General features: G+C 38.5%; 1 protein-coding gene across 9 annotated transcripts in view; it reads left to right on the top strand.

Annotated features, from left to right (window-relative positions):
- Positions 1–26,553, top strand: part of LOC139944860 (guanine nucleotide exchange factor DBS-like) — a 120,011-nt gene that overhangs the window by 27,576 nt on the left and 65,882 nt on the right. For 5 of the 9 annotated variants that reach the window (XM_071941995.1, XM_071941993.1, XM_071941994.1 and 2 more), the window contains exons 2-5: positions 8,659–8,804; positions 18,746–18,835; positions 20,932–21,046; positions 23,390–23,416. In XM_071941995.1, the coding sequence (XP_071798096.1) occupies positions 8,696–8,804; positions 18,746–18,835; positions 20,932–21,046; positions 23,390–23,416 (341 nt within the window). In that variant the 5' untranslated portion in view covers positions 8,659–8,695. Of the gene's footprint in view, positions 1–8,658; positions 8,805–13,030; positions 13,133–18,745; positions 18,836–20,931; positions 21,047–23,389; positions 23,417–26,553 lie in introns of those variants that run through there. The other 4 variants (XM_071941996.1, XM_071942002.1, XM_071941997.1 and 1 more) reach the window with 3 other exon arrangements.

Raw genomic sequence — 26,553 nt, 5'->3', positions numbered from 1 at the left:
GTTTGTTTCAACAACAAAAAATTGTTTAAAAAATCTCCAATAAAAACCCCATGTCTGGGCGTATGGTGATGATGAAATACAGAAAATAATCGCCTCTAAAGGGGTTAATTCATTGACGTCTCATTGCCTAGGTCCAATTCCATTAAGCTCTTAAAGGAACACGTTGCCTTGGATCGGACGAGTTGGTAAAAACAAAAGCGTTTTTAACCGTTTTTTATATAATGCATATGGTTGAAAAGATGTTTTAAAAGTAGCATACAATGATCCACACAAGTTTGCCTCGAAATTGCGTGGTTTTCCTTCTACTGTGCGAACTATCACCGTCGGCCATTTATGGGAGTCAAAATTTTGACCCCCATAAATGGCCGACGTGTTAGTCGACGAGGTAAAAGGAAAACCATGCAATTTCGAGGCATGTTTGTGTGGATCATTGTATTCTACTTTTACAACATCTTTCTACCCATATGCATTTTATAAAAAACGGTTACAAACGTTTTTCAAAGACCAACTCGACCGATCCAAGGCAACGTGTTCCTTTAAGTGCATAAGTTTTTTCTAAGCCAACATTTTACCATATCATGTACATTGCTTAGGGCTGGTGTTTTGAGGCATATATTGCATGGTGAGATACATGTATCAACACCATACCTACTTTGCTGTGTAGATTTGTTTTTTAAACTTGTCTTGCTATTTATTCTACTGCCGCAGAGTAGAGTTCGGATTGATACGTTTACATTTAGGAGACTGTTACGTTCTGAAAGCAACTGTCCTGCTTATTAATTACTACCCTTGGGAGATAGGAAATAAACCTACCCGCACCTTTACTATTCATCATAAAGTGTATATTTTATTGGAATTAAAAATGCACTCACCAATTGGCAATGATTGGGAAATATTCTGTAGTAACAAGAGTTGACATTGATGAATGATATTAAGATGACTCATACTGTGCAGTAGTTGATGTCAATTGAAACGCCTGCTTATAAATGACTGATTATTGTAATCTATGTGGATCAAATTTGTCCTCTGTCACTCTTGCTTTCCTTCCCGTAATAATCTTTCTCCTATGTCAATAGACCTTTATTGCGCTGTCACCATCTTGGTCATGTTCCCTGTTTCCATAACAGAAATGAATGCTAACATGTATTGCGCAAAACATGGCACCAGGCTATTATTTCGTCCAGCCTCAGTTTGGTTACAATGAGTTGGAATGGAGTAAAATCAAGATGGCCACACCGTGATAAAGGTCTATCTCGCAGCAGTTATCATCCCCTCTCACCGTTAAATCCAAACACAAGCTTTCCTTTTCATCAAACCTGATTGACAAAGTAAAACCCATCACGCTTTCAACCCAGTCATTCCCCCACCTATCAATTTCCCTGAATTATGCTCACCCAATTGTACCCATCCCAACCCAGGCTCTAATCCTGCCCCTTTATCGCCCCAACTCTCCCTGATCAGCCCAGTCAATCCCCTACCCATCAATTTCCCTCAATTATGCTCCCCCAATTGTACCCATCCCAACCCAGGCTCTAATCCTGCCCCTTCACGCCCCAACTCTCCCTGATCAACCCAGTCAATCCCCTACCCATCAATTTCCCTGAATTATGCTCACCCAATTGTACCCATCCCAACCCAGGCTCTAATCCTGCCCCTTCACGCCCCAACTCTCCCTGATCAACCCAGTCAATCCCCTACCCATCAATTTCCCTGAATTATGCTCACCCAATTGTACCCATCCCAACCCAGGCTCTAATCCTGCCCCTTTATCGCCCCAACACTCCTTGATCAACCCAGTCAATCCCCTACCCATCAATTTCCCTGAATTATGCTCACCCAATTGTACCCATCCCAACCCAGGCTCTAATCCTGCCCCTTTATCGCCCCAACTCTCCTTGATCAACCCAGTCAATCCCCTACCCATCAATTTCCCTCAATTATGCTCGCCCAATTGTACCCATCCCAACCCAGGCTCTAATTCTGCCCCTTCACGCCCCAACTCTCCCTGATCAACCCAGTCAATCCCCTACCCATCAATTTCCCTCAATTATGCTCGCCCAATTGTACCCATTCCAACCCAGGCTCTAATTCTGCCCCTTATCGCCCCAACTCTCCCTGATCAGCCCAGTCAATCCCCTACCCATCAATTTCCCTGAATTATGCTCACCCAATTGTACCCATCCCAACCCAGGCTCTAATCCTGCCCCTTCACGCCCCAACTCTCCCTGATCAACCCAGTCAATCGCCCACCTATCAGGTTTCCTACATTATGCTCACCCTGTTGTACCTCATCCCCTCAACCCCTCTAAAGGTCCGGTCCCACTGCAGCGATAACGATAACAACGCAAAGAGAACGCATTCCATTGGTTGAATGAGCGTGTGCGTATTCTGCATGGAGCAATTTAACCAATACAATGCGTTCTCTGTGCGTCATGATCGTTATCGTTCTCGTTATCGCTGCAGTGTGACTCTGCCCTTATATGTATCCTGCACCTTTATCATCCCAACCTTCCCCATCAACGCGGTCAATCCCCCACCCATCTGTTTCCCTGCATAGAAATAATAACACATCATTTGTATGGCGTACTTTCTCTGTAAAGCATGCTTACCCACCTATACCCCTACCCCATGTTCAGCATCACCTTGACCATGTCAACCTACTACCTTTATCTTCTTCACATGATTTCCTTTATGAGTAAAGTAATAACCAGACCAGGAGGAAAACGTTGGCGCCAGCTGTCACGCCACATCAGTAGTTTCTCATCGTCCCCATTGATCCCCCCCATCCCCTCTGCTTGCTTCTCTATTTTCTGCCCTTGAGCGGTTCAGACAGTTATTGGTATTATCAATTGAGTGTATTAGATCTGCATATTTGTTCATGTGTGAGTACTGTCTGGTGAAAGTAATGGAGCTGAATTGTCATCAGGATTCTCCCCAGATTTGTTTTCTAAATTGCGGGGCATTCTGGACTGGAAGTTTGGCCAAAGCATGCTGAACTAAAATAAGGTCTTCCGAATGTTTTCTTCTTGGTGTTTATCTTGGTTTTAAAAGCCCTACTGGTCAATCTGGAGCATTTTATATGTTTTTTTGTGTTCATACTCCTTGTGAATTTTTTTTATTATAAATACAAATAAAAACGTTTGCTAATCGGCACGCAAACGGCGCATAACGGCCCGATGCGTGAGCTTGTGCATGGGAATAACTCTGGTGATTGTGAGATGAGTGTTGGGCAGAAGGGATGGGGGAAAAGATTGTGTGGCAGGGTGTCCTATGCTCCTGAAGCTTTTGAGAAAGTTATAAGGAATGATGTACATGGATAATAATGGTGTAAAGTGCCTAAGCTGCTAGTAAGAAGAAGAGGGAGACAAAACAGAAAATGGAGAGATAAACTAAATGTAGAGTGACGTGGCCTAGGAGAGGTTCCTATGATCCTGAAGCTTTTGAGAAAGTTATAAGGAACGATGTACAGGGATAACAATGGTGTAAAGTGCCTAAGCTACTAGTAAGAAAAAGAGAGAGACAAAACAGAAGATGGAGAGATAAACTAAATGTAGAGTGACGTGGCCGAGTGGTTAAGAGCATCAAATACAAGTTCTGATGCTAAGTCACCAGAGTGTGGGTTTGAATCCCGGTCCTGACACTTGTGTCTTTGAGCAAGATACATTACTATAATTGCTTCTCTTCACCCAGGGGTATAAATGGGTACGTGCGAGGGTAGAGGTTAATATTGTGAATGAAAAAGCCTTCGGAGCGCCACGGCAGCTTGGGGCTGTATACTCCCTATAGGGAGCTGAGAAAGATTAGAAGAATGTTATTGGCCGAATGACCAGGGGACTTATGTAAAGCGCATTGATACGGTTTATTGTGAAATGCACTTTATAAGAATTTGTTCAATAATTCATCCTTTCATACGAAACATCCTTTGTCTTCACCACTTTATTCCTATTGGTTCATAGCCACTATGGTTTCTGAAATAGAAACTTTGATTGGCTGTTATTTTCCCGCTTCTTTCTGGATCCTTCCCTTAATCCCTTTCCCCTCTCTTTTTCTATAAATGGATATTGTATTTGTTTGTACGTACTTGTTTTATGCCTCTGAAGAAGGTCCGGTTTGGATCGAAAGTTAAGGCCATCTACCCTACTCATTATATAAGAATTTGTTATTTAATGAATAGGGTTGACGGCCTTAGCTTTCGATCCAAACCGGACCTTCTTCAGAGGCATAAAACAAGTACAAACAAATACATATCCATTTATAGAAAAAGAGAGGGGGAAAGGGATTAAGGAAAGGATCCAGAAAGAAGCGGGAAAATAACAGCCAATCAAAGTTTCTATTTCAGAAACAATATTGGTGGCTATGAACCAATAGGAGTGAAGTGGCGGGGACAAAGGATGTTTAGTATGAAGGGATTGGGTTACTGGACCATAAAAGTGGTAAATGTATTGTTCAACAACAATGCAGGGAAACATGAGAGGGTAGGATTAGAGAGCAAGTTGCATTATGATGCAACTAACAATGGTAAATTAATAAGAATAGCAAGATCAAAGGTATGATGATTTTAAAAATAGGTATGAGGGACCTGTGGAAAAAAAGGGGGGGGGATTACTTACATCAGATAGTTACAGTGATGAATTTATAAAAACAACTTTAAACAAAATTAATTTAAACTTTATGTACAGAATATATACAACATAAGTTCTTCGGCAGAATGAGAAGTTATTTAACACCAGTGTTTATGTTAAGTCCAAAGGGTTTGACTGTCTTGAGTTGGTGAATCCAGTGTGATTCTCTACTCTTGCGGTGTGTGTCATCACCATTGCAAGCTTCAATCACCAGAAGTTCAACATCACTAACACTATGATTGGGGCTGTTGAAGTGGATAGAGACTGGGTTTGGTTTCTTAGTCTTTATAGAAGAGACATGATTCGCAAAGCGAAGACTAAGTTTGGTCTTAGTCTCTCCCACATACTGTAGCCCACATCTCTTACATGAGATTTGTTATTTATGTACACTACATTGTACACAGTGTATCACAATATTACATGCTGAGGAGGAGTTTACTAAAGCCTCTGTACAGTATTTTCCCTTGAATAATTAATTGTTATCAGTTTGTGAGTCATCAACCAAAACATCCGATGGTTGATTGTACTTAAATGTTACCCAAAACAATATTGTGAACAACTACGTCAATAAACATCAAAACTAAAATAACGGACTGTACATTATATTGAATTCCATGACAACACAGTAATGACATACGTAGTTTTCACATAATTCCATATGAGGCTCTTAATGGATTAAACATATGCTGGTTTAGTTGATCTGTGACGGTGACAGCTACGTCTGGCAAGTTCCAGGAATAATTTCCCCGTTGAATCAAGCGGGACACTGAGTAATCAAACATTGTTGAATGCCACAGGCTTGCCAATTGTTTCCCGTAGGAGTTTGAGTGCGTGTAGTGGCTGTAGTTAAAGGCACTGTACATGTAGACTATTGGTAAATTTTCAAAACAATTGTTTAGCATACCATCTCTAGTAACTGGCAATGGGGAGCTGTTGATAGTAATGAAATATTGTGAGAAATGGATTCCTCTAAAGTAACATGGTTTTTAAGAAAGAGGTACCGGTACATGTAATTTGCTCACTCCAATAAAAAAAAAAAGACTTTAGGTCTGAAGCCTGTTTAGGCATCTGAAAGCACGCAAGTGTGTGCAACAAGGGTGTTTTTTCTTCCATTATTCTCTTGCAACTTCAATGACCAGTACTGAGTTTAATATTTTTACAGACAAGTGAGAATACTGGTCTTTGACAATGGGAGAGTTTTGAGACGCTGGTGGCAGCAGACATAATGGTCCTGTTTTGCACCTCTTTAAGTGCGCGCACATGCTTAGTATTGCGCGTGTAGGTCTGAGCACGCGTAGAACTATGGAAAGGGACCGTCCAAAAGTCTCCCATTACTAAAGGTGTTGTCCAGAGCCTTTAAAGGTATCACACAGCATTGGTACTGTACTTAGGATAAAAAACATTGTGGTTAAATTTTAGTATGAAAGCTCAAGTACTATGAAGTTCATACTAGAACCTATTTTTCTGTGAAATACTCCCTCTGAAATGAAGTCATTCTGTATCTGAAAACTTTAACAAAAAAATCTGTTGATTTTGGTTGTTAAAATCAAAATTAAGGATATTGTGTTTACATGTCGAAAATTGTTCATGGTTTTCATTATTTTCTGCTGACTCACATAACGGGTTAAAGGAACACGTTGCCTTGGATCGGTCGAGTTGGTCTTTGAAAAGTGTTGTAACCGTTTTTTATAAAATGCATATGGGTAGAAAGATATTGTAAAAGTAGAATACAGTGTCCGCACAAACATGCCTCGAAATTGCACGGTTTTCCTTTTACCTCGTCGACTAACACGGTCGGCCATTTATATGGCCGACCGTGTTAGTTCGCACAGTAGAAGGAAAACCACGCAATTTCGAGGCAAACTTGTGTGGATCATTGTATTCTACTTTTAAAACATCTTTCCAACCATATGCATTGTATTAAAAACCGGTTACAAACCCTTTTTATAGACCAACTCGTCCGATCCAAGTGTTCCTTTAAGCCTGAACGTTTACATGTACATGATTGTTGTTTCATGTATGATTGATAAATGATTACATAAAACATGAACACTGTCTGCGACTAGTTTGTCAGGTCTAATGCAGCAATCTTTTGTATTTAATACCTTAAGGTTATGGCTGGGTTTGAGAGACAGATCCCTTGTGAGTCTGTTATTTTCTTCAATGAAACACAGTATTTTTCATCAACAAAATATAAACTGACTTAATAAAAGGCCAGTGATTTGTCAGAATCAGGCATGCAACTTTTCCTCGGATCAGCTGATTTCCTCTTTTTTTTCATTCTTAAGTTTTACCATTCAAAATTGAAAATTACTATACAAAACCATTTATGTTTTGTAGTTTCCTCCTTTTGGTGAAGTTACAGATTGCATGCCTGCAGAATGTTCTCCTGATTTTCTTCAAACCTGTACATGCATTTTCTTTCGCCTTTGAACTTGCTTGAATATGCAGACTTGTGTCTGATCCTCCTCGTCGCTCATCAATGCCCATTTGTAGGGACGTAGAGAGTCAGTGAATCCATAACTGAAACACCCTGGACATTCACAAGGTTTTAGATATTGCTATGACCAGATCAACATTGTTTCAGTTTCAGGATGTTGTCATTCGTAGGTCTTCATTTTTCATTCCACTTTCGATTCTTGAAGATGTTTTAACACAAGTTAAAACTTGTGTCAAAGAAAGCAACTGATCTCCCATTTGTAGTAGTGATGTACACATACCGTATGTTTATGTGCATGTGTTGTAGAGACTCTGTAAATTCATTACTTGACCACCCTGGCATTCAGGAGGTTTAATCTCTAACCAAAAGGAGACTGTGACTTGGAGGTTTCAGGATTTTATCATTGATCTTCCTTTGCCTTTGATCTTTCTTGAAGATGTGAACTTAAGCCTAGTCTCCTATGCATAGTGATGTAGACACTCTGTGAACCCATTACTGTACCACCCCGGACATCTTGGTTTTATTTATCTCTAGACTAAAATGAGATGATCTCCATTTTGTCAGGAATGTTCTCGTTTGTCCGATCACACTCCTCAAATAGTAGAAAAGCCACCCCCCCCCATAAAAAAAACACCAAACAACGAAAACCGGAAACAAATAATGTTTAAACTTAAAAAAACTTGTTTGTATAGTGAAGGTCAGTGTTCCAGTTTAAGAATCAAGCCCTGATTTTATAGGCCTACTTCCATCTTTTTAATCCCTTAGGGTTTATTTGTTGTTGAATAGACAAACAGAAAAAAGCTTTAAGACGAAGCTCCTTGGAGTGGTTGACTACAACCCCTCCACACTCTAGCAAAATCTAACACCATTATGAATTTTTAGCACCCAATCGTTGGACTCTGATTGAAGTGTTATTCCTGACCCCATTTAAAGCACAGTTTAGTACTAGTGCATTCCTCAGTCCAACAGAATCTACCAATACACACCATTGGATTTTGATAGGATTTTGGGAACTTGTGTTGTTAAAGGAACACGTTGCCTTGGATCGGACGAGTTGGTCAAAACAAAAGCGTTCGTAACAGTTTTTTATATAATGCATATGGTTGGAAAGATGTTTTAAAAGTAGAATACAATGATCCACACAAGTTTGCCTCGAAATTGCGTGGTTTTCCTGCTATTGTGCGAACTAACACCGTCGGCCATTTATGGGAGTCAAAATTTTGACCCCCATAAATGGCCGACGTGTTAGTCGACGAGGTAAAAGGAAAACCACGCAATTTCGAGGCATGTTTATGTGGATCATTGTATTCTACTTTTACAACATCTTTCTACCCATATGCATTTTATAAAAAACGGTTACAAACGTTTTTCAAAGACCAACTCGACCGATCCAAGGCAACGTGTTCCTTTAATGAAAGTTATTGTATGTTTTAGGTGGGCATGCAAAAAACATTTTTCTTTGATGCGATGCTGTTTAAACTCTGTATTTTTGCAAATAATTTATTTAAATTCAACAGGTCTTTAAACTTGAATGTCTTACAATTTGCCAAAGTTTTTACTGTCTGACCATTACCCCCTTGGCTGTAACTCCCTCAGAAGTGTGTGAACCCCATGTCGCCCCCGTCTCTATAGGATGGCAGCTCTGATCGCGTGGGGCGTAGAAACAGGACAGCAACTTCTCAGTTACACCCTCGTCAGCCCCAACGAGCTTCTGAGGTCCTACCACCAATTACCCCAACCATGTAGGTATTGTGTTCTTTGCAGAGTTTGACGTGCATCCCTTGCCTGATTACTTAACTAACCTACTTTCTGAGCTAGTTACTAAACCCTTCAAAACCACACAGCTGTCCTGTTTTGTGTGTTACAATGTAGTTACAATGTACTAAGCATTTCCAAACCACACAGCTGTCCTGTTTTGAGTGTTCTAGGGTGATTTTTTTAGTTAGTTACTAAACCCTTCAAAACCACACAGCTGTCCTGTTTTGAGTGTTAGAGTGATTTTTTTTAGTTAGTTACTAAACCCTTCAAAACCACACAGCTGTCCTGTTTTGAGTGTTAGAGTGATTTTTTTAGTTAGTTACTAAACCCTTCAAAACCACACAGCTGTCCTGTTTTGAGTGTCAGAGTGATTGTTTTAGTTAGTTACTAAACCCTTCAAAACCACACAGCTGTCCTGTTTTGAGTGTTAGAGTGATTTTTTTGTTAGTTACTAAACCCTTCAAAACCACACAGCTGTCCTGTTTTGAGTGTTAGAGGGATTTTTTTAGCTGGTTACTAAACCCTTTAAAACGACACAGCTGTCTTGTTTTCTGTGTCAAAGGATGATTTTTTGTAGTTAGTTACTAACCCCTTCAAAACCACACAGAGTCCTGTTTTGAGTGTTGAGGTAATCTGACCTAGTTACTAGACCCTTTAAAACCACACAGCTGTCCTGTTTTGCGTGTTGAAGTGATTTTGTACCTAGTTACTAAACCCTTCAACTTAAACCACACAGTCCTGTTTTCAGTGGTTAACTTTAACTAAACTTAACCAACTTAAGTTTACTTAACTTAACTTCCCTTCCCTTAACTTAACTTAATTTAATTGACATGTAACTTAAAGGAACACGTTGCCTTGGATCGGATGAGTTGGTCTATAAAAAGCGTTTGAAACCGTTTGTTATGAAATGTATATGATTAGAAAGATGTTTTAAAAGTAGAATATAATGTTCCACACAAGTATCACTCAAAATTGCACGGTTTTCTTTTTACGTCGCGAACTATCACGGTCGGCCATTTATGGGAGTCAAAATTTTGACTCCCATAAATGGCCGACCGTGTTATTGGACGAGGTAAAAAGAAAACCACGCAATTTCGAGGCATTTTTGTGTAGATCATTGTATTCTACTTTTACATCATCTTTCTAACCATATGCATTTTATAACAAACGGTCACAAAACGCTTTTCAAAGACCAACTCGACCGATCCAAGGCAACGTGTTCCTTTAACTTCCCTTAACTTAACTTTACTTACTTTAACCTTTTATATCATAACTTAACTTTTAAAGTTGGTTTTTCTTAGTCATTACAGTATATGTTTCATATGTAACATGTTGGCAAAAAACTTCAGTTCCCTTCACATGCCTGGAATTACACGCAGGCCTTGACCTAGTCTTGGCCTTGCCCTTTAAAAGTTGAAATTCCAGGCCTGCCTGCCCTAGGCAGGAGGGCTAATGGCCACTCATGAAGAGCATCAACACCAATTTCATGTCAGAAAATTTGTGCAGGTATGAATGATTTATGTGTGAGAATCCTTGCATGTTGCACGATTTTTGACCCGCATGTGGACCTATATCGTCAACAATTTCACGAAGGGCCAAAAACCTTAAATATCGATAAAAAAACAGATTTTGATTTTTTTTGGTGGATTTGACTAAGGTGATCGGGATCTAACTATTTACAAAGTTATAGGTCTCAAAATTGTCTAGTTTCTTAATTACGCTAATTTGATGAATGACAAAAACCTCTGTTTACCTTACCACGTTGATTGTACAGCTGGCGCAGTGCCAATCATGAGCGCGCCGGCTTTTGCGTTTTCACGAAGAGCCAAAAACTTAAAAGGACAAAAAATAAGCACCACCGAGAATTGCGTTTTCACGAAGTGCATAAAAGTGTATTGCTCTACCGCGTGGAATTATCCCTTGGCACGGTGCCAAAAATGGGTGCTCCAGCTTTTGCGTTTTCACGAACAGCCGAAAAGTGTATACACGACGCGCTGCACGCAGACCATGTTTTGTAACGTTTTCACGAAGAGAACATTTTGTTAATTAAGTAATTACTCATTAATTAAACACGTTAGGGACAAAGTTGAAACAGATTTGTATGATTTAGGATCTCTTCTTCCCTGACATGTAAAACATTCCAAGATTAAATCTTCGAAGTCAAGCTTTATCCGAGCTTTTTTTCACAGAGAGCTATAAGGTTGATCTTTAATTATGATGGCAGTTGTAATATCGGAATAATAATAGTCATGATAAGAATCATTTATTCATTTATATAGCGCACATTCCAACATAATTGTGTTCAAATGTACTAAACAATAAAGTATGAATAAAAAGTACAAGAAAGTACACTATAAAACTATACCCATTGTATGCATTATAACACACATTAAAATGAATAGAGATAGAGGCAATAAAATTACTTTAAAAGTGAACAATTTAAATTACAAATAAAATTACCACAATCAAAAGAAGATTAAAAACCAATATTGAATACTAACCACTATGGCAGTATTGACCATTCATAGATGAACCCAGTGTTTGTGAGATCGAGTTCTGCCAGGCTAGCAAAAATAAGAATTATCTGCACCTATCGTTTTCCCTTCTGTAGTGTGAGAGGAAAGTCTATTTTGATCTTAAGCAGTTTTCTGTAGAGAGCTTGATGGCTTTGTAGTGGAATTAATAAGAGAATAAAAGGGTAGCAACAAGTTCTTAAACTGCCGTTTAAAACCGGCAGGGTCAGGGCGGTGCGATAAAGGCCCGAGCCGAAAGCGTGGGGCCTTTATCGCACAGCCACGACCCTTCAAGGTTTTAATTGGCAGTTTAAGAATGAGTCACTATTCTTTTATTCCCATTCATAAATGCCTTTTTTTGTTAAAAAACTCTGTAAAACTTATCCGTTTTTCGACTTCCTGGAGCTCCGTATGTGAGTTCCATTTTTATGCCTGAGATACTTTTTTTCGGATATGCATTCGTGCGCGTAGTTAGTATGCATCTAAACGTATCCGAAAACAACCGGTTATAAACAGCTTTAGCTGGTCATTATCAACCGTTTAAACACCACCACCACGTGACGCGCTCTCCACCAATAGGAGTAACAAAACTGTCTGAGGTACATGTATTTATAAATGAAAGTTTCTATTGGAAGTGATATGGCATGTTGCATTCCCTCTAACCTTATTAGTCTTGTTTGTTGTGCATGTCTAATTTATGTACAGCAGCTAGACGATCGTCTCGAGTGGATGATGTGTTACATTGACTTTCCTAACAAACCACCACACAGGCCTGTATGCTTCATTTTTGAAAGGGCAAGGGCATTAAGGAATTTAATACACATGTACATTTCCTATTGGGGCATTTCAATGGCACCAGGGCAATGACCAGGGGGTACGAAGGCAACCACCTTCGTTGCCTCTGTAAAGCATCAGACCTGGCCACTGGTAAATTTTGAGAAGCTTTGGGTGTGGTTCCCGTTTATATGGCAGTTACAGGTTGTATAGCTTCTGAATTGCCTCCCATGAACAAATATATTGGTAGAGTGTCACCAAATTTTTCCACCAGATGTCACACAGGGTTAAAGCCATTGGACCCTTTCGGTTCAGAAAAAAAAGGAAGAAGTTCACAGATTTACAAATAACTTTCAGGGCTAACAGAAGGCAATGGTGAAAGACTTCTCTTGAAATATTATTCCATGAAATGCTTTACTTTTTGAGAAAACAGCAAAACCATACAAATAATCGTTAATGAGAATTACAGATTTATTTTTAACACATGTCATGACACGGCAAAACGCGCGGAAACAAGGGTAGGTTTTTCCGTTGTTTTCTCCCGACTCCGATGACCGATTGAGCCTAAATTTTCACAGGTTTGTTATTTGATAGAAGTTGTGGTACACAAAGTGTGGGCCTTGGACAATACTGTTTACCGAAAGGGTCCAATGGCTTTAAATCTAGTCAGTTTTCCCTAATGTTGCAAATGTTGGCAGCTCTAATGAATATCATTAGTATTCTCACCTTTGCAGTACAATATTTATAAAAAGCAGCTGTTTTTTTCACCAACGAATGAAATTTGTGTGTTCTGGGTCACCCCTTCGCTACACCAGCTGTTGCCTTTTTGCGCAAACAATCACTGAACATTCTGTTTTCATTCTAACCAAATGGTATGCAAAACCTGTTTGAAGGGACGGCCAAGCTGTGATTGTTTTGACATGGTGCGGAAACTGACGCTCTTTACCAAAGGTTCTGAGTTTTATTGATCAATTTTTGCGGAGTATAAAGGCTGATGATTCACATATTCTGGGGGTGTTGTACAGGTATGTTGTAAAAACAGTTTCCTCCATTTTATATTTTTTTCCCATTTTTTGTTCAGATCACAATGTTTATGCCAAAAATTCCATGAAAAGGATTAGTTGTTGGTTATTTTGGTCGATAAAAGAAATATGTAGGCTGTAGTTTGATAAGTTGCCGTTGGCATTAGCAATTTGTAATGGTACCATGTACGTACATTTATGCTGTGTAATTTTAAATTGGTTATTTTAAAGGCTTCGTTCATTCAGAACGGATATACAATTCATTGCTCTCGGTCACATTTCCAGCACATTGGGCAACCATTTGAAACCATTCAACTTCAGGCGTAGTGTATCGTGGCACAACTGGGTGCAGAAACTACACACTTTACAGTACCTTGTTACTGTGTACGTACATGTATGTATACATACAGTCCTGTCTCTCATAGGAGGAGGGTGACTTTATCTACATTGTGTACTGCATAGACTGTGAAATTACCACAAGATTACAGGTTAGCATGCATTTTAAAACAAAATCAGTCAAGTATCATATTATTGAAGGCCGGCATAGATACATTATGTTGCTTACATGCACAGTATCTATCATCCAAAGCCACAGTGGGTGATATTAAATGGTTGGACAGTAGGAGGGTTGATTGTGTACAGTGTTGCTTTCACCGATTGATGCAGGCTGGTAAAGTTAATCATTATTCAAAACCACTCTAAATGATATCAATGGTCAGACAGTAGGATGGATGACTTCCTTTTTTCAGCTGATTTCCTTTTTTGGGGTTTTGATTTTCCTTTTTTCCCTTCACTTTCTGTGTACAAAAGTACAGGAATATTATCTTTTCCTCTTTTTTTCTTGCCTCCTTATTTTTTTCTCTTTTCCTAATTTTTCCTGGATAGTTACTCACACTCGCGTGTGTGGATGTATTTATTGTAGGCTGGAATAGTTAATCTACATCATCATCAACACCACAGTGGATAATGTTGAACGGTCAGACAGTAGGAGGGTTAATCCATTATATTCAGTAGTCAACCAAATCCTTTACTTTAGCCCCTCCTAGCTTATGAATTATTCATAGAAATTTAAGTTATTCCTCAGGCAAGCAATGTCTCAGCCAATCAGCCGATATCATATTGATACTTACTATAAATGCTGTACACACAGAACAGAATAATATGGAGAGGATTCTGCGCAATGCCGTGTCAGCTTTTCCTCTTGTAAATATTGCTGTTCTATTAATACATGTATGCAAACATCACTAGCGTCAGATTACACTTGTATTTCAAAAACAAAAGCAGTGACTCACCATGCAATAGGCATTGTTATATTTCATTTTAAAGGCACTGCAACCAATTTCACGAAATGCTAGGAATAGTCCTATCTCGAGTTAGGATTGTTTCAATGTGTCCTAACGTGAATGGATACGGAAATAAACTTGTCATAAGATTAATCCTAAGTAAAGTAAGAGTTTGGGAAAAATCGACGACTGGCCACTTTTAGTAATTTCCCAGAATAATTGTTAGCATAAAAACTTACTTCTAACAAACAATGTACAGAGCTGTTGATAGTACAAAGAATAGTGAGAAAAGGCTCCCTCTGAAGTATCTTAGTTTTTGAGAACATAAGTAATTTCTCACTCAAATATGTATTAAAAGACTTCAGGCCTGAAGCCTTTTAGGCATTTAAAAGCACACACAAATTTGTGCACCAAGGGTGTTTTTCTTTCATACTCGCTGACAACTTCGATGTCCAATTGAGTCCACATTTTCAGTTCAGGCCTGAAATTACATGAAGGCCTTGGATACCTCTGTTGCCCCTGGTCTTTAGGCCTTGGTGCTCCTTCATAACATTCCCATAGACTTTTAAGATTTTCTAATATTAGTGCTCTTTGAAAACTGAAAGTGGCCTTGGCCTCTCAAAGATGAAATTACAGACCTGACAGTTGACAAATATCATTAAAGCCAGCATGTCAAAAAAAAAAAAACACCAGTGGATTGCCAACGTTCGCCAACGGTGGTCGCGAACAACTTGTTCCACTTGAAATTGTTGGCGAACGTGCGCAACTGTTGGCAACGTTTGCGCGAGTGGAACGCACCCCTGGCTACAATCACATTGTTGTGTCACTGTGTCAAAACACTGTGACATTTTGTGTCTTAGGCTTACTACTTTGCTAGTTTAAGCTTGTTTGATGTGTGTTGATTTGTGGAAACTATGACCCAAAATGTAAAAGATCCCAAATGACCAGTAGTGTATCCTGCCTGCCAGGAAACGACCTAGAACGTACAAGGTCACTCTTAAAAAAAAAAAAAAGTTTCAAGACATGTACTGTACTAAATTTCAGACACCTATAGATGTACAGTAGGCCGGCCATGTATGAACTTTTTTGTTTCTCGTCAAAATGATTATGTATTATCATACAGGTTCTATCTCCTCACATTATGCACATAATGATACAGGCCTATACAGTATGTAAGTGAGCAACATTGCATTTTGGTTTTGTGTGTCTAAAAAGCATTATACACATTAAAACATACATGTAGTTTATATGCGCTCAAAACCGCATCATAAGTATTGACAAAAATATACATTAATACACATTTCAAAAGTATTAAAACAGTAATAAAATGGCAGCTTCCTCACCCAGACCACAATAAAAACTACCATCAAATATGTTTACAGTCAGTGAGTCACTGTATGTAGAAATACAATACACACGTACATACATTAGTGTTCTGCCAGTGAGCAGAATTCCTAGAGTCGACTGCCTTTTTTATTATAAAATTACGTCTTCTATAGAGGTTTACCACTAAACGTGCTCATGGCATTTGCTTCAATAAAAGTTCCCTCTTGGTTGTCCTTCAGTGGTGCAAAAATCAAGAATTGTTTAATTTTTTTAATAGAATATGGAATGTTACTGAAATGTTTTTGAAAAAAATGAGAAATTTCCCATCCCCAGTTGCAGCCATACTGCATGTATCTCACATCATGAATCACAGAGCAATAAATAGTGTCTGTCATTGATAGGTTTTCACTTAGAATTCTGAGATTATGCAAAGGTTTACCGATGTAAGATGACACAGACATGGCACTACACAATTGAACAAATGTCCTTGTTTATAATATGCTCACACAAATCTATTTACTCTAACAATGTACCAAGGATGACAAAGAATTCCATTTTGGTGCGGCATGAGGTGCCTTTCTGGTACCTCTGTGAGGTGTATTTGGTTGGATCCCACCGTAAATGGGGGTAATGGGTGATAGAGTGGGCCCTCTACAGTTCAATCCCAGAGAGTAAATTTTCCACTAGACTCTTAAATAAAAAAAAGGCCATTGAATGATTTCCCTTGTATACATGTAGCAGAGCAAAATGCTATGCAAAATATGTCAGTCGCTTCTCAAAAACCATCATTTGCTACTCAATATTGTAACCATTGAGTATGCAAAATTTGTTCTGTCGAAATATTTTGCTATCAATGTAAAGGGAAAACTCACTGGGTAAATTTGCAAATGATATTGGGGGTTGAACAAAGAATTGACTAGAGTGGGATTCGAACCCACGACGTCCGGATCAACTGAGCTATCTAGCCCTGTATTGGCGGTCTCCCTATTTTGTCAATTTCTTTGTTCGGGGTGAAATATTGTGCTACGCAAAAGTGCTGGATGAAATCGTTCCCTGAACGTCAAACTTTAGAGCGGGGCGTATCCTAGCCAGCGGTTCCATCCCCTCAATGTCACTCCTACATGAACTGCACCTAGTGGTTACTGTCTGTTTACAAATCATACCCCATTTAACCATCCCGAAGTACTAAAAACAACAGTTCGATTAGGTTTCCATTCCCACAAAAGGAAGTTGAAGCATCTCACCTTTCGTTGATTATCCATCTGATAGTCAAAATGTATTTCCTGATGTACTGTTCCGGTCGGGCCTAACGAATTGTTGTTATTGTTTCCTGTGACTCCAACTAACTGTAAAGAAATTTGTCGAACATGAATTATTTCATTGATAATTTGAAAAGTTTTCTGACTGACTGCATGGTTTACGATATAATTAAAACATTTCAAGGATTCTATTCTAAACAGATTTTATTAAATCTTGTGGCATAAAAATTTGAGAATCACTACTGTATCACCCTTCTGCGTATTTTTGCTATGTTTCTTGTTATAATGCGTAATAAAACACAATCAATTTTATTTCATAGAGTGTACAAAAGTCTTGCAATTCACTTAATTTCTTTGTATATGTGTATAAAATGTTGAAACATACATTTACAATGATTTCTTAGTGTGTGTAAACAAAAAAGTCTTACAATGCGCCATATTTTGGACCGCGTGAGGGCGCTCTCAATCACTTCCGGGGGTATATTCATTCATACCCAAAACAGTTATTAAAGACTGGAACACATTACCACAACAGACATCTAATCCATCAAGGACAACAAGACTTTTAAAGAAGCCCTTATAATCCACCTCTAAAGAAACTTAAAACTACAGCGCAACAAAAGTGACAGAACGCCTATTAAAACTGTGCAGGACGAATCATGTATACCCCCGAAAGTGACAAAACTACTGTCGAGAGCGCCCTCATGTGGTCAAAAATAAGGCACATTCACATATCTTTGTATGGGTAAAAAAAAAGTCATAAAGTTCGCTAATTTCTTGGTATGGGTAGAAACAAAAGTAATAAAGTCCACTTTTTTTTCTTTGTATATTAACAAAAAAAGTCTTAGAACCAAAAAGAAATTCATTCATTTGGACCTCTTTTCCCCCAAGAATGCTACAGGCAGTAACAATGTTTATTTGTTAGGCCTTGCAGTTACCTCATCATCGACCTCCGGGGAAAAAATACAAATGAAAACTGTGCCAAGGATGTATACCAGTGGTTGACACCGGTAACCCATCCTCATAAAGTTTGCTACCTGACAGGAAAGACTAACCCACACTGACGTATCAGTCAGTTCTAAGCTTGTGTTTGTCGCACCCGCTTTTTGAAATGTTTGTTTGTGAATCCACCTGTTTCATTGTTAACCACAACAATCTAGTCATGTTGAATAAATAACCTCGCCACATAACTCATATGTTGCTTCTGCGTGCCCGCGTTGTCGTAACTCAAATCATTTTTACATTTCTCCAGTCAGCTTGATCAGATGTTGATGGATTTGTTTTCCCTGTGACAGGACCCTCTTGGACTCTAACTATAACTGCATTCCAGGAAATGTTCATAACAGAGTCAAAAGAAATGTGTCGAGTTTTTGTGCAAAAGCTTTTGTCAAAAACTTTGCCTGGATTGTAACATTTGTTGATTGCTGTGAATGATTTCTTCCCGGTCTTTTGTTAGCCACTGATGGTACTTTGAACGACAAAGACATATTTAAACCATGCACCATTCCGAGTTAGTGAAAAAATAAACATTGGAATGAACTTCATCTGTATACACGTTCATGTTGAGCTGTTCATCTGCGTTCTGAAGGAAATAAGTCTTTAGCCCTGGAGAAAGACTCCGCTGGGTTTGAAACATCAGGCCACCAACCATTCCTTTGGAAATAAATATATCGCGAATGTCTTCATTGTGGGAAAGTTCAAATCTCGGCATCTTGAAGAAATGTTTTATTGTTCGCTCTCTCCTGTAGATGATGCTGCTACCATGGCAACAGATGAAGATGAAATCTTGATCCACGATGTGGCCAAGGAGCTGCAGCTGGGGGTTGCGTTCCTCTCAGGTAAATAGAACATTCCATTCTTTTCACAATTTCTTGTTGCATACTTCGAGGAAACTTAGTGTACCATGTAGTAAGATAGAACGATACACAGTTATTGTGTAGCTTGTTTTTATCACACGTGAAACTGGCGTTTTAAAGACAGTGGACACTATTGGTGATTGTCAAAGACCAGTCTTCTCACTTGGTGTATCTCAACATATGCATAAAATAACAAACCTGTAATAAATTTGAGCTTGATTGGTCGCCGGAGTTGCGAGATAACTATGAAAGAAAAAAACACCCTTGTCACACGAAGTTGTGTGCTTTCAGATGCTTGATTTCAAGACCTCAAGTTCTAAACTTGAGGTCTCGAAATCCAAGTTCGTGGAAAATTACTTCTTTCTCGAAAACTATGTTACTTCAGAGGGAGCCGTTTCTCACAATGTTTTATACCATCAACCTCTCCCCATTACTCGTTACCAAATGAGGTTTCATGCTAATAATTATTATGATGAATAATTACCAATAGTGTCCACTGCCTTTAACCTTTGTTCCCACTACGGTTTTTACAGTTTTTTATTTGTTTATTTATAAGAGTACCGCGACTTTTCTGTAGAATGACAAAACTAAATCCAAGCATGGTAAACTGACCTCCCAGTCAACTTACCCATTCATGGTGTAAAACTAACGGGCTAAAAGAGGTCGTGGAATAATCTTACCAAATCCAGCTCTTCTATAGCGCAATGCCCCCCACAAAAAAACTTAACAGGGCCTCTAAAAAGTGAAAAAGTAACGGCTCCGCGCTGTACATGTATAGCAACCGCAGTCACTCACAGTTACTTTCCGCGTGGCTGTTGAAAAAAAAGCCAATGGGAACACAGCTTTAATATTTTAGATGGGTATGCAAAGCTGTTTGAATTATGAAAACCAGTTGAAGGTTTACAAAGAGATGCAGTGCAATCTGCATCTATTTGTGCTAGAAAAACGTGTACATTGTGTTGTGTAAATGTCACGCTTTTCCAAGCTCAAATGGTCAAACTAGAGAGAAGCATGAAGTGTAGAAAAACAAATATAATTACTTTTGGTAGACAATCGATATTAGGCCCCCCCCCCCCTCACTCCAAATAGAGCTTAATACAATATTCTATGGTATTTTAATGTAGTCATACTATGACTACATGTAAAAACACACCACAGACTGCAAAACATTTCTAGACAAACAAGAGGTTGATGATGACAGAATGTGAACGGAATGTACATTTCATGCATACAAATGAGCCATATGGCCATTTTGTATTGATCCCACACTCATGCCATGGACTTTTATGTAAATCGAATGCAATTTCCAAATTTGGACTGTAATATGTTTTGGATGCAAAACTACATGTTGGGTTGGTCGTCACAAAATGACCATTTAGAAGATTTATGATTGAAGAAATTTACATAGATATAAATTATAATCCATCAACGCCCAACATCTGGTTGCGTACAATGTATACAAAGGCTATAAGCAATGGATTGATACTTGCCAAAAACAATTTTATTCTGAATGCTCGAAAAAAAGAAAAAAGTTTGTACCAGAACCATCCTCCAGAGAAAAAGTCTGCCTGAAATGCCCCTGGTCATTGCCTCCATGCCCCTTGCCTTTTAGGAGGTGCAGTTTACTCAATAAAAACTGCCTTGCCCTTCTTAACAAGGCAAGGCTTCTGTTCAGCAGAGTGTGGGTTTGAATCCCGGTTGTGACACTTGTGTCCCTAAGCAAGACACTTTGCTTCTCTCCACCAGGGGTAAATGGGTATCTGTGAGGGCAGAGATGGTTCTTGTGATTGAAACTAAAGTTGCACAGGCTGTAAACTCCCAAGGGAGCTGGGATGGTTTAAAGAATGAATGACCCCAGTGACCAGGGGTAATAATGTTGGAAGCGCTTTGAGATGCCCTTAAAGTGTGAAAAGCGCTCTATAAAAATTGGTTATTATTATTATTACAATAACAAAGTACAAAGCTGAATCAAGATTGTACTCATGGAGGACTCTGTTATTAAAAGACTGAAAATCCTTGTAGGTAAAATTTGTTTTCTTCATTTTATTATTTGTTATTTGTTATTTGTTTTTTCTCAGGAGGAAAAACCAATGAAGGTTATCCGATTATTACGATGCCAGACTGTCCCAAGTTTGACCTCATCACAGACGAAGAGTTTATTCGATTATTAACTTATTTAATCAGAATACCAAGGTAAGAAACAGCTTTGACTAAATCAACTATTTTTAATGTATGTTGTTTTAGACTTTAAGTTTTAGGCTTTAAGTGTAGCGCATGACAAGTAAGTCTCAAAGACACTGGACACTTTTGGTAAGTGTCAAAGGCCAGTCTTCTCACTTGGTGTATCTCAACATATGCACAAAATAACAAACCTGTGAAAATTTGAACTCAATTGGTCGTCAAAGTTGTGAGATAACTATGAAAGAAAAACACCCTTGTCACACGGAGTTGTTTGCTTTCAGATGCTTCTAATTTAATTTTGAGGTCTCAAAATCAAATTCGTGGAAAACTACTTCTTTTTCAAAAACTACGATACTTCAGAGGGAGCCGTTTCTCGCAATGTTTATACTATCAACAGCTCCCCATAACTCATTATCAAGTAAGGTTTTATGCTAATAATTATTTTGAGTAATTACCAATAGTGTCCACTGCCTTTAAAGCCATTGGACACTTTCTGAACAGAACAAAAATTAAAAGTGCACAGATTTACAAACAACTTTCAGGGTTTACAGAAGGTAAAGGTGAAAGACTTCCCTTGAAATATTATTCCATGAAATGTAATACTTTTTGAGAAAACATAAAAAAAATTATCAATTCTCGATATCGAGAATAACGGATCAATTTTAAACACATGCCATGACATGGCGAAACGTGCGGAAACAAGGGTGGGTTTTCCCGTTATTTTCTGCCAACTCCGATGACCGATTGAGCCTAAATTTTCATACATGTAGGTTTGTTATTTTATATTAGTTGTGATACACGAAGTGTGGGCCTTTGGACAATACTGTTTACTGAAAGTGTCCAATGGCTTTAAAGGGTCTAGGTACTTTTTTGTAGGACACAAAACACAATATCCACAGATTTACATTAAACTTAAACGGTTTGAAGATAATGATGGCAGACTTGCTGAGGTGCTGTAGTTTTTGAGAAACAAGTAAAACAATGTCACAAAATGTTTTGTCTCAGTTTCCTTCCTCCAAGGTTTTAGCACGTACATTGCTAAAATAATTTTCGTCTCATTTTTCGTGACTTTTTTTAAATTTAAATTTTTTTTTTTTTATACTCATTACTCAAATCAGCAAGTAATATTTTAAGGAAAGTTTTCTACCATCATTATCTTCAAACCGTGTATGTTTAATGTAAATCTGTAGACATTGTGTTTTGTGCCCTACAAAGAGTACCAAAATCCTTTAGAAAATGTCCTCTTTGCAAAAATTAGCATTTTGTTATAGGGCTTGTATGTCAACAACCCCCCAGGACAAAATTTGGATTTTTTTTGGTCCTTTTATTGGGTTCTAAATTCTGTGTAACATAGATTATTTTGAGTGCCTACAAAATATGAATGAAGCCAAGGCTCTGTTTTCTCACTAACATAGTGGGGTGCACCCAGAATTGCATAAGATCACTATGAACTGTACCAGAATCAATGATGAGCTCTAGAGGGCGCCATAACGCCTCACCAGTAAAAACAAATCTGAAGCCGAGTGTACATTTACAATGTTGGGGAAAGTACAAACATTTGTAAATTAGGATGATGCCAATTGTCAACCCCCCCCCCCAGAAGATATAAATGTTTCTTTTAAAATGTTTTCACTAAAAGCCACGTATGTTAATAAATCTTTTTGCAAAGCTTTGTAAGAATGCTGCTCAAATACTTGGACTGTGCCTTGAATGCGGTACAAATTCACCTTGAATTCAGTCAGAACGCTCCAGAATAGACGATTAGAGCCACCAAGCCTGGGCTTCCTGCAGGCACGATTTGTTCACAGCCTAATGGAAGGAAACATATTTTATGGAGTTGCACTGTCCAAATCTTATCAAATTTTGATATTATGAAAGATTGCACATCTCTAAACTTGTCCAGCTTTACTTTCATAACTCTTGGATTTATGTGGAAATTATGGCACAAAATATACTTTCCCATATGACCAGTGCAGTATCTTGCCTGCCAGACTAGCCAAAGAATGTACAAGGTCACACTTATTGTAAACAAAGTTCACATGGTCTGTAGCCACTATGGTTGGAAAGCCAAGAACAATGCAAACAGAATGCAGCGCGAATATTAAGAATCTTCTGTGAATGGTGCACGATAGGGTATAAAATGCTGCTGAATCTAGCATTTTCATCAGTCTCAGCCCAACCACCGCCGGGTATGTTGGGGGGGGGGGGGGCTGTTAAGGGCTTTGAGAAGGGATTCTTATGCTCTAATAGCTTTGGCTGCAGCTACTAACCCTTACGCTATGCATGTTTGTACTAACACCCTTTTTTGTCTTTTGTTTTTTTTATATGATTTTTTTCTTTTCTGTGAACAAGCAGCTATTTCAAAGGCTCGAACCATGCAAGGTATAGTCTTATTAGTGTTTGTGTTGCGTCCTTTATTTTTGCCTGATTAACAATTTCTGCTGTCTGACACCATTTTAAGACTACACGTTGCTGCATGTCATGTGCTTAAGAAAGCTCCTCATTTAATTTGTTGGTATAAATTTTGTGGATGAAAGAATTAATTTTTGGTGAATGGGTTTCATTAAAGTAACAAAGTTACAGTATTTATTTGTAATCGGGTGATGGAATTTCATTTGTCAGAGGAACCAGGATTCAAAGCTATTTAAGCGTTCATGTGTGGGTTTTAAAGGGTCTGGGTACTTTAGGACACGAAACACAATGTCCACAGATTGACATTAAACTCACGCGGTTTGACGATAATGATATTAGAAAGCTTTCTTAAAATATTACTTGCAGAGGTGCTGTAGTTTTGAGAAACGAGTAGAACAATGTCAAACAAATTTGTTTCCCTTGAAAATAATGAAAATAATGTTCGTCTCACTGAGACAAAAATTAATTTCAGGACTTGTTTTACTCATTTCTCAAAAACTACAGCACCTCAGCAAGTAATATTTTAAGGGACATTTTCTACTATCATTATCTTGAAACCGTGCAGGTTTAATGTCAATCTGTGTACATTGTGTTTTGTGTCCTATAAAAAGTACCCAGCCCCTTTAACACATTGCCTGGCAAGGTGTCAATGTTTATTCGGTTTGCAGCAACACCATCTACTTTGCTGTGTAGATTTGTTTGTTAAGACCTTGTCTTGCTATTTGATAATAAGCAGGACAGTTTTTCAGAGCTGAGCAGCCTCCCGAATTTCAAAAATCTACATTGTACTATAAATAGATTGCAAGACATGTTCTCGAAGCACAAATCCACGCAGAAAACAAGATAAATTTACATGGTGACCTACCAAAAATGGAAATCAGTTTTATGAAGTTTTTATTTATTTATTTTTTTACTCTTTCATAGAGAGAGACAAAATAAAAAAAAGTAATGGGAAATTTTTACCAAAATGAATGTTCAGAGAATTGACAGAATGTTAGCGGCACAACCCCAAAAACTTGCTCTGTATTGGCGTTTACATGATTCCCCCCCCCAATCACCAAGCCACATACTTACAAAAGGCAGAACATTTTCCAAGCCCGCCCACACCAAGGATGTGCACATCTGTGCAAGTGTTATTTTATTTTGGCCGGTTTTTAACTTTGTTTGACCACCATTTAATCACTGTGGTCACCAAATGCACAATTGTTTAACATGTTAGAACAGGCAGTGGACACTATTGGTAACTACTCAAAATTATTTTTAGCATAAAACCTTACTTGGTAACGAGTCATGGAGAGCTATTGATAGTATAAAACATTGTGAGAAACGGCTCCCTCTGAAGTAACGTAGTTTTCGAGAAAGAAGTCATTTTCCACGATTTTGATTTCGAGACCTTAGAATTAGATTTTGAGGTCTTGGAATCAAGCATCTGAAAGCACACAACTTTGTGTGACAAGAGTGTTTTTTCTTTCATTATTATCTCGCATCTTCAACGACCAATTGAGCGTAAATCTTCAAAGTTTTGTTATTTTATGCATTTGTTGAAATACACCAAGTGAGACAACTGGTCTTTGACAATTACCGATAGTGTCCAGTGTCTTTAATAATGTAATTAATAGCAAGTTCTTTTATAAGGCATTTTACAATAACCGTATCAATGCGCTTTAAATAATAGTGCCCTGGTCATTGGGCCATTAACATTCCTTTAATCTTTCTCAGCTCCCTGGAGAGTATACAGCCCGGAGCTGCCTGGCGCTCTAAATGCTTTGCAAACACAATAGCAAGCTACCTGCAAGTCAGTCGTCTGACTGACTACAAAATATTAAGGGGGCCTCGAAGTTGTTTCAGGCAATCAAAACCTTTCGCTGTTAGACAAATTTAGCAGATATACACGTCATGCAACTTAAAGTGGTCAATTTACAAAAGGGTTCAAGACTTGATCCTACATGTATGTATAACATGTACTATTGGCACTGTCTAAAAAGAGATGCCTGCCTAACTAAATGACATTAAACATATTAAAGGAACGTTACAGAATTGGTAAGAAACAAACATCGTGAAGATCACAGATTTACATCAAATTTGCACGGTCTAATGATGATGATAGAAGAAAACATCCCTTGAAATATTTCTGTCAGAAATTTCATATTTGATGAGAAATAAACAATCTAATTTCGTGTTTGGAGTTTACCGCTCAGTGAGCGTTTTATTCATTTTATTTTTGGCATTGATGCAATGCAAAATTAATAATCGGTTTTTCACTATTCTCACGTGACCCAGATGGCCGATTGATCTCGAACGTCTACAGGTTTGTCAGTTTATGTATATGGTGGATTACATAAAGTGCTTACACTGCCAGCAACTATTTTGCTAGCAAAACCAATTCTGTAATGTTCATTTAATAGGTATTTGTAGAGGAATAAAAAATAGTAAATAACTAATCATGTGCCGTGACAAAGCAACTAATTACAATAACAGGCACGGACCAGGTATTTTTTATCCAAATAAAGTTGTTTTTTTTAAATCATTTCCTTTCAGTATTGGTTTGTGGGAATTCATGCCTTATCACAAATTTATCAAATGCTCCAAAATCTCTCATTGTGTTTTCCCTGGTTGTGCTGTGTTCAGAATCTGACAGCCAAACTGATCATGCTTTGAGCTTGCTCCTTTTGCTTTATGATCTCAGTATCAAACACTATAAAACTACGCTCCTGTCCCCCTCTCTCCCTCCACAATGTTGTTGCCAGGAGGGCTTACATGTACAATGTACCATGCAATAAGAGCCAACATTGCCAGGGGGTAGCCAGAATGTGCAGAGCAACAATCCCCCCCCCCCCCCCCGCGCTTATTGTTGATGGAAGCGCAGACTGCGCAATAAGAGCCAACATTGACAGGGGGTAGCCTGAATGTACAGGGCTACAATCCTGGCCAAAATGCTTGGGCCACCCCATTGCAACTCTCTCCCCCTCCCCCCCCAAGGTTGATGGAAGTGCAGACCGAGCAATGAGAGCCAACATTGAAAGTGGGCACAGGGCCTTGGTGCGGGGGGTCTAGACATCTCTCTGGAATGGCAAAGGTCCTGGGCTCAAATCTTATGAGTAATTCTG

This window comes from Asterias amurensis, chromosome 12 (assembly GCF_032118995.1).
Source record: "Asterias amurensis chromosome 12, ASM3211899v1".
Lineage (NCBI taxonomy): Eukaryota > Metazoa > Echinodermata > Asteroidea > Forcipulatida > Asteriidae > Asterias > Asterias amurensis.
This window is presented reverse-complemented; position numbering and strand designations above follow the sequence as displayed.